Source organism: Schistocerca gregaria, chromosome 1, assembly GCF_023897955.1.
Source record: "Schistocerca gregaria isolate iqSchGreg1 chromosome 1, iqSchGreg1.2, whole genome shotgun sequence".
Lineage (NCBI taxonomy): Eukaryota > Metazoa > Arthropoda > Insecta > Orthoptera > Acrididae > Schistocerca > Schistocerca gregaria.
In genome coordinates, this window is record NC_064920.1 from 857,397,054 (window position 1) to 857,409,551 (window position 12,498).

Consider the following 12,498-nt stretch of genomic DNA (forward strand, 5'->3'; position numbering starts at 1 on the left):
AGCGTCTAGGGTCCAACCAATGTGGTCACGCGCCCAGAAGAGGTACTGCAGCCGTCGCGCTGTTACAAAAGGCTCTCTCGTCCGTCGACTGCTGCCATAGCCCATTAAAGCCAAGTGTCGCCGCATGTCTTAACGGGTACGTTCGTAGTACGTCCCGCTTTGATTTCTGCAGTTATTTCAAGCAGTGTTGCTTGTCTGTTAGCAGTGGCAAATCTACGCAATCGCCGCTGCTCTCGGTCGTTAAGTGAAGACCATCGGCCACTGCGTTGTCTGTGGTGACGTAACGCTTGAAATTTGATATTCTCGGCACACTCTTGGCACTTTATCTCGGAATACTGAATTCTCTAACGATTTCCGAAATGGAATGTTCCATGCATCTAGCTCTATTTACCATTCTGCAACCAGAGTCTGTTAACTCCCGTCGTGCGGCCATAGTCACGTCGGAAACCTTTTCATTTCATCACCTAAGTACAAATGACAGCTTTGACAGTGCACATGAAACTGTCACCATCTGTACATGTGCATATCGCTGGTTCAAAATGGTTCAAATGGCTCTGGGCACTATGAGACTGAACATCTGAGGTCACCAGTCCCCTAGAACTTAGAACTACTTAAACCTAACTAACCTAAGGACATCACGCACGTCCTTGCCCGAGACAGGATTCGAACCTGCGACCGTAGCAGCCGTGCGGTTCCACACTGAAGCGTCTAGAACCGCTCGGCCACACCGGCCGGCGCATATCGCTGTCGTATGACTTTTTGTGACATCAGTCATTTTCAAATAATAAACGGTTTACTGACATTTTTTGCAAACTGCCTCGTTTTTATTTGATTGTCCCTTTTATGTGCATGGTGGATCACAATTAATATTAATCACTGGCGCTGTGAAACTAAGCGATAGCAGAAGAAAAGCATTTCGGTAAACATCGATCCACATACAAGCCGTTTGCGAGGTAACGGCAAATGTATGGTTACGAGCCTCCTCTGTCTTCAGTATAAAATATTGTCTTAGCCAGTAGAAATGCTTTTGAACTGTTAACTTTCCGATGAAGTGTTTGCGTAATTGGGCTCAAATTTCACTCACGGCCTACATTACCTAGCGCAACTTGATATGCTAGATGGGACACAGGCACTTTCTGTTATTGATATAACACGTCCAACGCGCCATACCGCCCACGACGGGGGTGTCAAACGAAAACTGTACCTTGGCCTCCAAGATCACCTGATCTCAATCCTTTGGAGTTTTCCGTGTGGAGTCATCTTAGAAGTCAACTGTATAGGACTCCCACTGATACGGCTGTAGAACTGGAGCAGCAAATTGTACAGTGGTGTCAAGATTTACGAGATGATCCAGAAGTGCTTCAAAGATTTCGTATCCCTCTGCAGAGGCGACTGCAGTATAACCTCCAAACGTGATGCCGACACGCGTACATATCTTTTAACAGGCGGATGTGTACATTACTTTGTATCAAGTGACGTGTTGAAGTACGAGGGTTGTCAGTAAGTAAGCAGGTTGGTTTCATTCAGGATTCCAATACGCCATATTATTCCCCACTTTTTTGGCTGCAAACCTATTTTTCAACGTAAATTCTGATCAATGCGATGACCTTACGCCACTTTACTGGGAACGCCCTTGTGTCCGCATGGTACCACTCTTCTGGTCGACGTCGGAGCCAGAGCCCTGCTGCATCAGTAACCTCCCCATCATTATGTACTGCTACCCCCGGAGTGCACACTACATTGGGCCAAACGGATGGAAGTAAGATGATGAGAGAGCCGGGCTGCAGGGTGGATAAAGAAGAACAGCCCAATGAAGTTTTGTGAGCGCCTCTCGGGTGAGCAGACTTGTGTGAGGTTCTAGGTTGCCGTGGAGAAGTTCGTTGGCAGTTTTGTGGCGACGAACACGGTGCAGTCGTTTCTTCAATTTCTTGAAGGTAGCACAGAACGCTTCAGAGTTAATCATTGCACCATGAGGGAGGACATCAAACAGAATAACCCCTTCATAGTCCCAGAAGACCGTCGCCATCACTTTACCGGCTAATGGTGGTGGCGTGGAGCCACTACATGGATCGCCGTTTTGTTTCCGGTTCGAAGTGATCAAGCCATATTTCATCGCCTTCACGATATACTACAAAAAATTGTCATGATCAGCCTCGTATCGCTCAAGCAATTTCGCACAGATGGTCCTTCACTGGTCTTTTATAGCCTTGTCTTAGACGAGGGACACAGCAGGCACACACCTTTGAGTACCCCAACTGGTGGACAAACGTGTCAACACTAACAACAGAGACGCCCAGTTGTGCAGCGAAGTGTTTGTGACCTGTTGATCACCTCGAATGAGAGTATGTTCACGTTCCAACATTGCACATGACACAATTGTCTGAGACCGGCAAACGTGGCAGATCGGACAGGTTTGCGCGACCTTGTTGCGACGATGACAGGCGTGTCTCCCAACGAATCACTGTGCTTTTGTTCACTACCAGGTCTCCGAAGACATTCTGCAAGCGCCTGTGAATATCTGCATTGCTCTGGTTTTCCGCCAAAAGAAACTTAGTGACAGCTCCCTACTTGGAACGCACCTCCATTACAGACGCCATTTTGAAGGCTACGTATGGTGCTGTCATCTATCAAAATTTCGTGAAACTAGAGGGGCTGAGATGGGAATATTGCACAATGTCCGACATCAAATTCCGCATTTTTTTCATCCGAAATTAGGCGAGAAAAAATGTGTTGCATTACTTGTTGAATGCCACTCATAGGTGCTATAATCATCATCATCTGTGTTCTGGCCAAAGGCAAGTTTTCACGTGTTAACTCTTCAAGCTTTCCTGTTTCTGCCATCCTCTTAAGGTCCGTGCAATTTCCACTTCCCTTTATGTCGACTATCATCTTGTATCTCCTCCTTCCTCTCAATCTCCTCCCACGAACTAGACCTTCCATACTGTCTGTTATCAGGCACTCCCCTCGTCACAGTGTCAACGTTTCTACCACATGGCGTCTCACTCTCCAGTCAAAAACTTGTCAAGTTTTTTGTTCAGACCTTTATCCATTCTGTCACATAATAATTTCCTCTTTCTATTGAATGCCTCCTCCGCTATAGCAATGCGAGTTTTCACCTTCTGATGGCATCTCAAGTCTTCAGTAATCGTACTTCCAAGATATTTAAATGCTCTCACTTGGCTAATAACATCTCGTCCTGTCTTAACATGTGCCAATCTCGTTCCTTTGCCAAGCACCATACTCTTTGTTTCTGCTGTACTGATTCTCATCTCATATTATACACAAGCATCGGTTAGATCTTTTAGCATTTTATTTACTTTCCGCCACTAATACCGTATCATCAACAAATCGTACTCATTCTATCCTTTTTCCACCAATACGCACTATTCCTTTTCCATCTAAGCACTCCGTCGTCAGGCCACAAGTGGCTCGTAGGGACCATCCGACCGCCGTGTCATCCTCAGTTGAGGATGAGGATACGAGGGGCGTGTGAACAGAACACCACTCTCCCGGTCGTTATGATGGTTTTCTTTGACCGGAGCCGCTACTATTCGGTCGAGTAGCTCCTCAATTGGCATCACGAGGCTCAGTGCACCCCGAAAAATGGCAACAGCGCATGGAGGCCTGGAAGGTCACCCATCCATGTGCCGGCCACCCCCAGCAGCGCGTAACTTCGGTGATCCCACGGGAGCCGGTGTATCCACTCCGGCAAGGCCGTTGCCCCTTTCCATCTAAGCCTATGCTGTAAATACTGTTTACTTTTAATTAACAGACCGGCGTGTAACTATGTAGAATAAAAATGTCCATAGATTACCCGACTCTTTATATATCCTGACTCAGTTCCTAGACGGTCCACTGCTTCAGGGGAATCTCGTAAGACATTGATCGTATACGCAAAGAAAGTAACGCCTGGTAAGTATACAACACATCTACCATACAGGTAAAGTGGGTACGGCATAAACCAAACAAAGATGCTAGGAAAACTACCGTTGTCTACGTTTCCTTACGGCAGTCTACGGTAGCCTACGGTAGTTTTACAACTCGAGGAACGGTATATTTGAGTGCTTTAGGAAAGAAACGGACAGTACATTCTTAGGCGTGCAAATTTGTTTCGAGGCGCGGTGGTGGAGAGATTACCTTGCAGCCGTGGATGCGAGCGATCTGGCCGACGAGCGAGCCGACGGCTCCGGCGGCGCCGCTGACGACGACGACGTCGCCGTGCTTGGGGCGGCCCAGCTCGAGCAAGCCGAAGTAGGCGGAGACGCCGGGGCGGCCGAGCGCGCCCAGCGCCAGCGAGTAGGGCGCCGCCCAGTCGGCGGGCAGCAGGCGCGTGGGCGTGGCGCCGGGCCGCGGGGGCGGCCGCCGGGGGTCCAGCACCGTGGCCGAGCGCCAGCCCAGGTCGCCCACCAGGTAGCGCCCCACCGGGAACTCGGCGCACCGGCTCTGCACGATCAGCGCCACCTGCCGGCACACGCCGCACCGCAGGCTACAGCATGCCAGGACAGACAAAAGTCATGGGATACCTCCAAATATCGTGTCCGTCCTCCTTTTGCCCGGCGTAGTGTCGCAACTCGACGTGGCACGGACTCAACAAATCGCGGGAAGTCCCCTGCAGAAATATTGAGACATCCTGCCTCTAGCGTCTTCCATAATAGAGAAAGTGCCTGAGCCGTGGTAAAAAATTGCTGTTTTGAAGAGCGCGCCGCAGCGCTTTGTGTGAAGCAGTCGCCCTCCGTTTCTGGCGGTGGCGCAGCTGTGGCAATCGCAGCTTTGGTGTCTCCCTTGGTGGGAAAGGGGAAAGGTAGCCTGTTCACGTGCATTTAAGGGGCGCTATGAGCTCGCCAGTGGGTCAGTCTCTCGTCCGCATTTGTTAGGCAGTTAATGTCTGTCTGTCGTTCGGAGTGCTAGTATGTCTGTCTTTCGGATCACCCTGTAAAGCCAGCAAAATGAGAGTCTTTCCACTCCGCCAGTAAAAGAACTCAGCGAGTGGTCACCCGGTCGGCGCTTAGTTCCTGAATCTGAGTCTGCGCGTTAGGCCGCCAGTCTGTTCGAGCTGGCTGAGGCAACGGTCATTGGCGGTTGGATCCATCGGTTGGTCGGTCGCGCGCTGACACACAAGATGACTTGTCCGTCTTGAACGTCGGCGCATGTGAGGTCGCCACGTGAGTCCAGTGGGCCGCGGCGTATAGCGAGGGGTAGTGGCTTCGGCGGTCGACACGAGAGCAACCGGAGTCAAACCGCGATATCGGTCTGGCCGGTACGAGCTGCGATGCCGTGAGACGGGAGATCGGCGAGCCTTCCTGCGTCCGTTGAAGCTGCTGGCAGCGGACAGTTCGGGAGAGCGATTTGGGGGTGCTGCGCCTGGTCTTCTCGAGAAATCGCAGTTTATTAGAAGTTAAGTGATTGGTGATATCTTGTTTCATTTACTCTTGTTGAATTCTACTTGTTTTCTTGGTCAGTCTCTCGCCTCCAGTTTGCTCGTCTGTCTCTCGACCGTATTTGTTAGGCAGTTAGTGTCTGTCGTGTCTGTCTGTCGTTCGGAGCTGCCTCAGTCATGTTTGTCGGATTTGGTGTGTTAACGAATTCATTACTTGAATTGTAACGGCCTAATTCCTCAAATATATTTTGATCTTGCCTGTCACCTTGAGAGGCGGTATCAGTGTACTGTAGAACATCTTAATTTGTTTGGCCAACCTTGTAGAATTTTATATAAGATTGTATTTTATGGACGTTTATTTAAATGATCATTTTAGTATATAAAGTTGCCACCATTTCACCGTAAGATTTTTCTTAGAAGTTAAAATCAGGTTGCACCTTCGGTGGCAAAGTTAATATTTTAATTTTTAGTGTTTTGTACCATTTCCATCCCTCCTACCGGGGTGCATAGTTTCTCTGCTTGTGTAAATTGTGTGTTGCAGATTTGCACCAGTGCAGTCTTTCAGAGGCTGTTGCGAGCGGTCATAACTACGGCCATGTCAAAAGGGAGCGGCAAGGTTCTCTGCCTGAAAGCTCATACAGTCAAAACTTGTTTCTTTCTGCCTCTGAATAAATTGTAATGCGATATTTAGAGGGTGCTTTCTGATTATAATTTTAAATCTGTTTCTTTCAAAAAATGCTTTTACGCACAATTAAAGTGAATAAAATTCCCATTTGTTAAAAGGAATTTCGTTATGATTTCATCAGTTACTCCCTGGCAAACATAGTGTGATTAAATGTGTTAATGTTCTTGATGAACCGCTAGTAAATAAAATAAATTCTTAAGAACATTCTTTGAAAATAAATCACAGTTCAGTGCCGCCGCAGGATTTTGTGTTCGAACTGACTTCTCGCTTGTGTATTATAAATGTTCAATGGGATTATGGCGGACGATCTGGGAGCCCAAATGATTTGCACGATTTGTGCAGAACGTTCTTCAAACCACTCACGAACAATTGTGTCTTGGTGGCACGCTGCATTGTCACCTACAAAAATTTCATCGTTGTTTAGGAACATGAAGTCGATGAATGGCTGCAAATAATCTCCAAGTAGCTGAACATCACTATTTCCAGTCAGTAATCGGTTCAATTGGACCAGAGGACCCAGCCGATTCCATGTAAACACAGCCCACAGCGTTATGGAGCCACCACCAGCTTGCACAGTGCCTTGTTGACAATTGGGTCCATGGCTTCGTGGGATCTGCGCCACTCTCGAATCCTACCATCAGTTCCTACCAACTGAAACCGCGAAACATACGCCCAGGTCAAGGTTTCCCAATCGTCAAACGTCCAACTTGTCACGTCCAACTTGTCATGAGCTCAGAAGAGGTGCTGCAGGCCTCGTGCTGTTAGCAAAGGCACTCGCTTCGGTCGTCTGCTGCCGTAGCCCATTACAGCCAAATTCTACCGCACTGTCCTCACAGAAGCGTTCGTCGTACGTCCCGTATTGATTTCTGGGATTATTTCACGTAGTGTTGCTTGTCTATTACCACTGACAGCTCTACGAAAACACCGCTGTTCCCTGTCGTTAAATGAAGACCGTCAGCCACTGCATAGAACGCCGCCATGCCAGTCGTTAAATGAAAGCTGTCAGCAAAAAAATGTTCAAATGTGTGTGAAATCTTATGGGACTTAACTGCTAAGGTGGTCAGTCCCTAAGCTTACACTCTACTTAACCTAAATTATCCTAAGGACAAACACACACACCCATGCCCGAGGGAGGACTCGAACCTCCGCCGGGACCAGCCGCACAGTCCATGACTGCAGCGCCCCAGACTGCTCGGCTAAACCCGCGCGGCGAAGGCCGTCAGCCACTGCATAGTCTGTGGTGAGTGTCTGCGTGTAAGTTCGGTATTCTCGGCACACTTTGACACCGTGGATCGTGGAATATTGAATTCCGTAACGATTTCCGAAATGGAATGCCCCATGCGTCTAGTTCCAACTACCATTCCGCGTTAATTGCCGTCGTGCTGTTATAATCACGTCGTAAATCTTTTCACGTGAATCGCCTGAGTAGAGCCAGCAGTTGTGGCCCCTGCGGTTCTAGGCGCTTTAGTCAGGAACCGCGCTGCTGATACGGTCGCAGGTTCGAATTCTGCCCCGGGCATGGATGTGTGTGATGTGCTAAGTTAGTCAGGTTTAAGTAGTTCTATGTCTTGGAGAAAGATGACCTCACATGTTAAGTCCCATAGTGCTTAGAGCCATTTGAGTCTGAGTACAAATGATAGCCTCCGCCAGTGCACTACCGTTTTATACCTCGTGTACGCGATACTGCCACAATCTGCGTATATGCATATCACAATCCCATGTCTTTTGTCATCTCAGTGTAATTTTTCCAATAGCACAATCTATCGATAATATTTCAGTCAGGCGAATAGCTGGTCCTACACGAGCGGATTTCGGCGACGGGCCAAAATCGCGGGCGAGATCAGCGGACATCTTACACGGATTCGGCCCGCGATATCAGGCCCGTAGTTTCCCACTGACGTGCAGGCCCTGGCCGTCACGGATTCACTTTCTCAGATCTGCCCAGAGGCCGGGCATCTTCCTGTGTGTCATGAATCGGTGGATTTTCGTGATTTACAAGCGAATCCAGGGCTGTGATGCACGATCGACAGAACAGAGGCCACGAGCGAGGGATTTCAGGAGTTCCGACTACGTTTTGCGTAAAGCACGAGGTCTTTTATTCTGCAAAGGTCTAATCGGTCGCGAAATGGAAACCATAGAGAAAAAAATATTTTATTTGCATCAGTTAGCTATAATTTCCAGCTACTTCTCTACATAGTCGCAACTCCGACTTAAGACATTTGTTGTAGCATTGTACCGACTTCTCAATACCCTCGTCATACAAGACATGTTCAGAAAGTAAGTGCACTGAGATTTTTGGTTTTCTGAGGGTTGGCAACATTGAGTGATAGAGGGGTGGAGGGGGGGGCGAAAGAGAGCGATACAGGAACATGGTTGTACGTAAACTCACGTTGTGGAGCCAAGTTGTATGGAAGATTTCAGTGAGAAATCCCGTCAAGTGCGAGCCGTGTGTTGTTGTGTTTCCTAGTCGCGAGAGTAATGATACTTACCGAATTTTTTTCGCCAACCAAAACGGTTTACTGTGAAGGTGTTCTGACGAGAACGAGTCTGTTTAATTGATGTAAGGAGTTTAGTGGAGACGGAACAATTGTTCATGACGAACAGAAGAGTGGAAGATCTTCCATTTTGGCTAATGAATTGGTGTAAAGAGTAGAGGAAACTGTTCGTGAAGTTGCCGATCGATTGGATGAAATTTCTGCGATGTTTCCCACAGCCCTCAAGAACTGCCTTACACAAGTAACTCACAGAAACGCTGGGATACCGGAAACTGTGCAAGATGGGTCCCAAAACTGCTGAACAGCACCACAAGAAAAATCGTGTCACTAGCTCCCGCAAGCGAATTGGAAGGAAAACATTTTTCTCAATAGCGCCCACGAGTGTCTTGAGCGACTTGAAATGGAAAATCAGAATTTTCTGAGCTGTACTCATTGCAAGCCTTAGACAAAAGGACGGTCGTCACAGTGTCGTCACACCAATTCCCCCATCTGTCAAAAAAAATCAAACCCACAATTTCGGGCAAAAAAACATGGCCTCTGTGTTTTGGGACTGAAAACGTATTATTTGAGACCAATTTGTACTTGGGAGGAGGGGGAGATCACCAACGCATAACGATATTGTGAGGACCTAAAGTACTCTCAAAAGAAGCCAAAACATAATGAGGGGAATGCTGACGAGAGGAAAGTGCTTGTTGTCCTACACCGCCCATCTTCACACAGTCTTAGCCACCTAGGCGCTCTTGGGCTCATTTGGTTGGGACTTTTTAATCACACTCGGCATTCCCCTGACTTGGTGCCTCCAGGTTATCGTCTTTTCATCTCCCTGAAGGCACACATGAGTGGAATTAAATTTTCAAACGACGAGCAGGGGAAGGAGGAGGTTCTGAAATGAGGGAAGGAGCTGGCGAGGGAGTTCTTTAAGGAGAGCATAAAGAAGCTTAGGCCACGACTCATCACATGCAATGTACGGTATCTGTACTATAGTAGCGTGTGTCAGACCGGAGAACGAAGAACGGTGCCTCCAGCGTATTTAACAGCTGATGGACTATATACAGGCCTGATCCTGCTTTGTATCCAATGGTCTTAGTACATGGACCTAGAAGGTTATAGGTTGTTAAGCTTTTACTTATGACGTGAGCACGTAGTTACTTGGATTTATTTTTCTGTGTAAGGCGCGGGAAGTCTGTTTTTGTAGTTGCCCTAATCGTGACACCCAAGACCCACTTTCTAACACTTGGTCAGTCTCAAGATGCCTAGTTAAAGCGAAATGCGCATCATGAATAAATAAAGCAAAAATCAAATCTGCAATCAAGACTGTTGTTTTCACCTCATTTTGTAAAAAATATATATATAAAATTCTTAAACAATTTTTGAACATGCCATCTATGCTTTCCGACAATTCTCTACACTGGTGTGCAGCTTGTGGTCTGTGACAAAATGTTGGGTTCATAGCCAGCGGTTTATGTGGGCATAGCTGAAACTGAGGGGGAACAGTATGGTGGGTGATCAAACATTTCCCACCGAAAATGCTGTAGGAGCGTCTTCATTGTCCCTGCAGAGTGCGGCCGAGAAATGTCATGAAGAAGGAAACGCATGACAGTCATGTGTGGACTGCATGAAATCGGGCGAAAACTCTCACCAGGCTCTCATACTTGGCGGGAGGCATTATTTATCTCGGCATCTTTACGTGTTCACTGCGCGATCAGAACCTGAAACAGTGACATGAGTGTTCGAGGACATACAAGGGACACTGCCCAACTCATACATGCAAAGCTTCACATTTTCACTATGGTTTCCATTTCGCGCTAGATCGAACCTTAAACGAATAGCCCTCGTACGTTGCACAGTACGTCGTTTTCAAGACATTATTTGATTATAGTATATTTGCAAGTTTTGAAATTTGATCACCTTGTAGAGAAGAAGTTATTATGGATGATAATAGGAAGAAAACTGTACCAATCGACGGTGGTTTGTGCGACGAGTACTAATATATATCTCGAAAGAAAAATCCCAAAAAAGGGTCAAAAATTAATTGCCGAAATGGAACATATCAGACGTATGGTTCTGATTCAGAATCGTGAGCATTCGTCTGAGAATCATGGCCGTTTAATATGCTAGGAACAGGGTGTTCTTGATCCTTTGTGAAGTATAGTAATTCGTAATATCCATAAAATATTGGACATAAGACAGTTACAGGTAATACAATACTGAACACAGTACAAGCAACTTTTTACTGTCACCTAGTTTATACAGTGCATCTCATCCTTTTACACTTCTTTCAAGAGGCGAAAACCTTTCTGAGCCATTTTCTGAAATTGTTGAAGGTATCTGAAATTCATCTTTGCAAGTACAATAAAATGCTTGTTTTGTCATCGAACGCGTTCTGTTTAAGTGAAATAAAACGTCACCAATGGACTGTAATTAAACATATTTACAATTTGGAATGCTATCAAGGGGTAGAAAGAGTTTATACAGAAGTTATTGATTTTACTGACGGTATTTTATGTCCGATTCTTGCTCACATAACGAAACACCGTCTGCTTGCACGTTTTTCAGGTATTCCCTCGTATGGGACTGTTGTTTCTTCTACCGTAGTTCTGAAGACGTTTTTAAAATACCTTTATTATAAAGCAACTAAGGGCAATATGGTCAAACGTTTGCTAATTTTTCTCTAAAACTTTATTTCTAATTTTGTAGCTTGTATTTTATAACACATTGGTCCAGCATTGGAATACCGACTATAAATATCTCAACCGTCTCTTTGCACGACCTGTTTTCTTATATTCTTGTTCGTGTAATGTTCATGTGTCAGTTTTCACTTACAAGATATGTCACGATTAAACTGTATAAGTTTCTCGATGTAGTCATTGGTCCACCCGTTCACTATACTTGCAGTAACTAGAATGTGCTGTCTGCTGAAAACGACAGGAAAACTCACGCACATCCTGCACAGCGACTTTACTCACATTGTTGAGTAACAAGGTTAATATTTGTTGGCATATTGGTGTTTGTACTGATAAAACATTGTTCTTAAATTCTCACATTTTGTGTCTGGTATCAAGATACCTTTCGCGACTGAGACTTACCTATGTTAACGGCTTGCCATGATCTTACGATGTGATGTTATTCATCTTGTCGGATGACGTGTTAATTCGCTGATTAGACGCTTTCGAGTATTATTGATTTATACCTCCTTACTAATTGTGAGACTTGTAACATGTTTTGGTAATTATTATTATTATTGATTCTGAAACAGTAAGATTTTGCTTACATTATTGTGTTCTTCTAAAATAATTATCGAAAGAGAATTTGACTTCACAGTTCAGTGATTCGTTGAAAGTAGTGTTATTAATAAGTGATAGCACTGCTAAATTACCATTACCTTCACATCCTCCAGCCGCTTCCACTCCACAGCCTATGTTGCTACTGATGCCAATTACTTTGCACCAGGCTGAGTGTGGCTGTATGTTGTGAACGTATGTAGCTAATGTAGTATTCGATTTGCTTGTTTGCTGTTGCAGTATGTCTGTCAAAAATGTTCTGAAGATGGATTCACTGTGGAAGGATGTATTCTCCTACAACACTGCCGTTCATTGACAGGCCCCTGCAACTACGGTGCCTCAGCTGACCGAACTGCTTCCTCAGACATGAGGAGGGTCAGTTCAGATTGCTTCTGACGGATAGCAGGATGAAGTTCAGGCAGCACAACAATTCAGCTACTTTTGGAAGTAACTGAGTCCTTTATTAAATTCCTGGAACTAAAGTTCCTTCCCAGTCTCAATCTAAGAGGTTGCAAGCCAGGGTGGCACATTTTGTTATTCGTTTGAGTGATTCGAAAATTCTGTTTAAGGAATGGGAGGATAGTGATGTGGTGGTGTGTCTTCAGGTAAACGCTGCGCAAGTGGAACTCACATTAACTGTGACGTCAGCACTGTCGGTGC

General features: G+C 46.0%; 1 protein-coding gene across 1 annotated transcript in view; it reads right to left on the reverse strand.

Annotated features, from left to right (window-relative positions):
- The window catches only part of LOC126306808 (prostaglandin reductase 1-like), a 78,296-nt gene that overhangs the window by 23,887 nt on the left and 41,911 nt on the right, over window positions 1–12,498 (reverse strand). Inside the window, exon 2 of the mRNA XM_049992068.1 lies at window positions 4,138–4,461. Coding sequence (XP_049848025.1) covers window positions 4,138–4,461 — 324 coding nt within the window. The remainder of the gene's footprint in view (window positions 1–4,137; window positions 4,462–12,498) is intronic.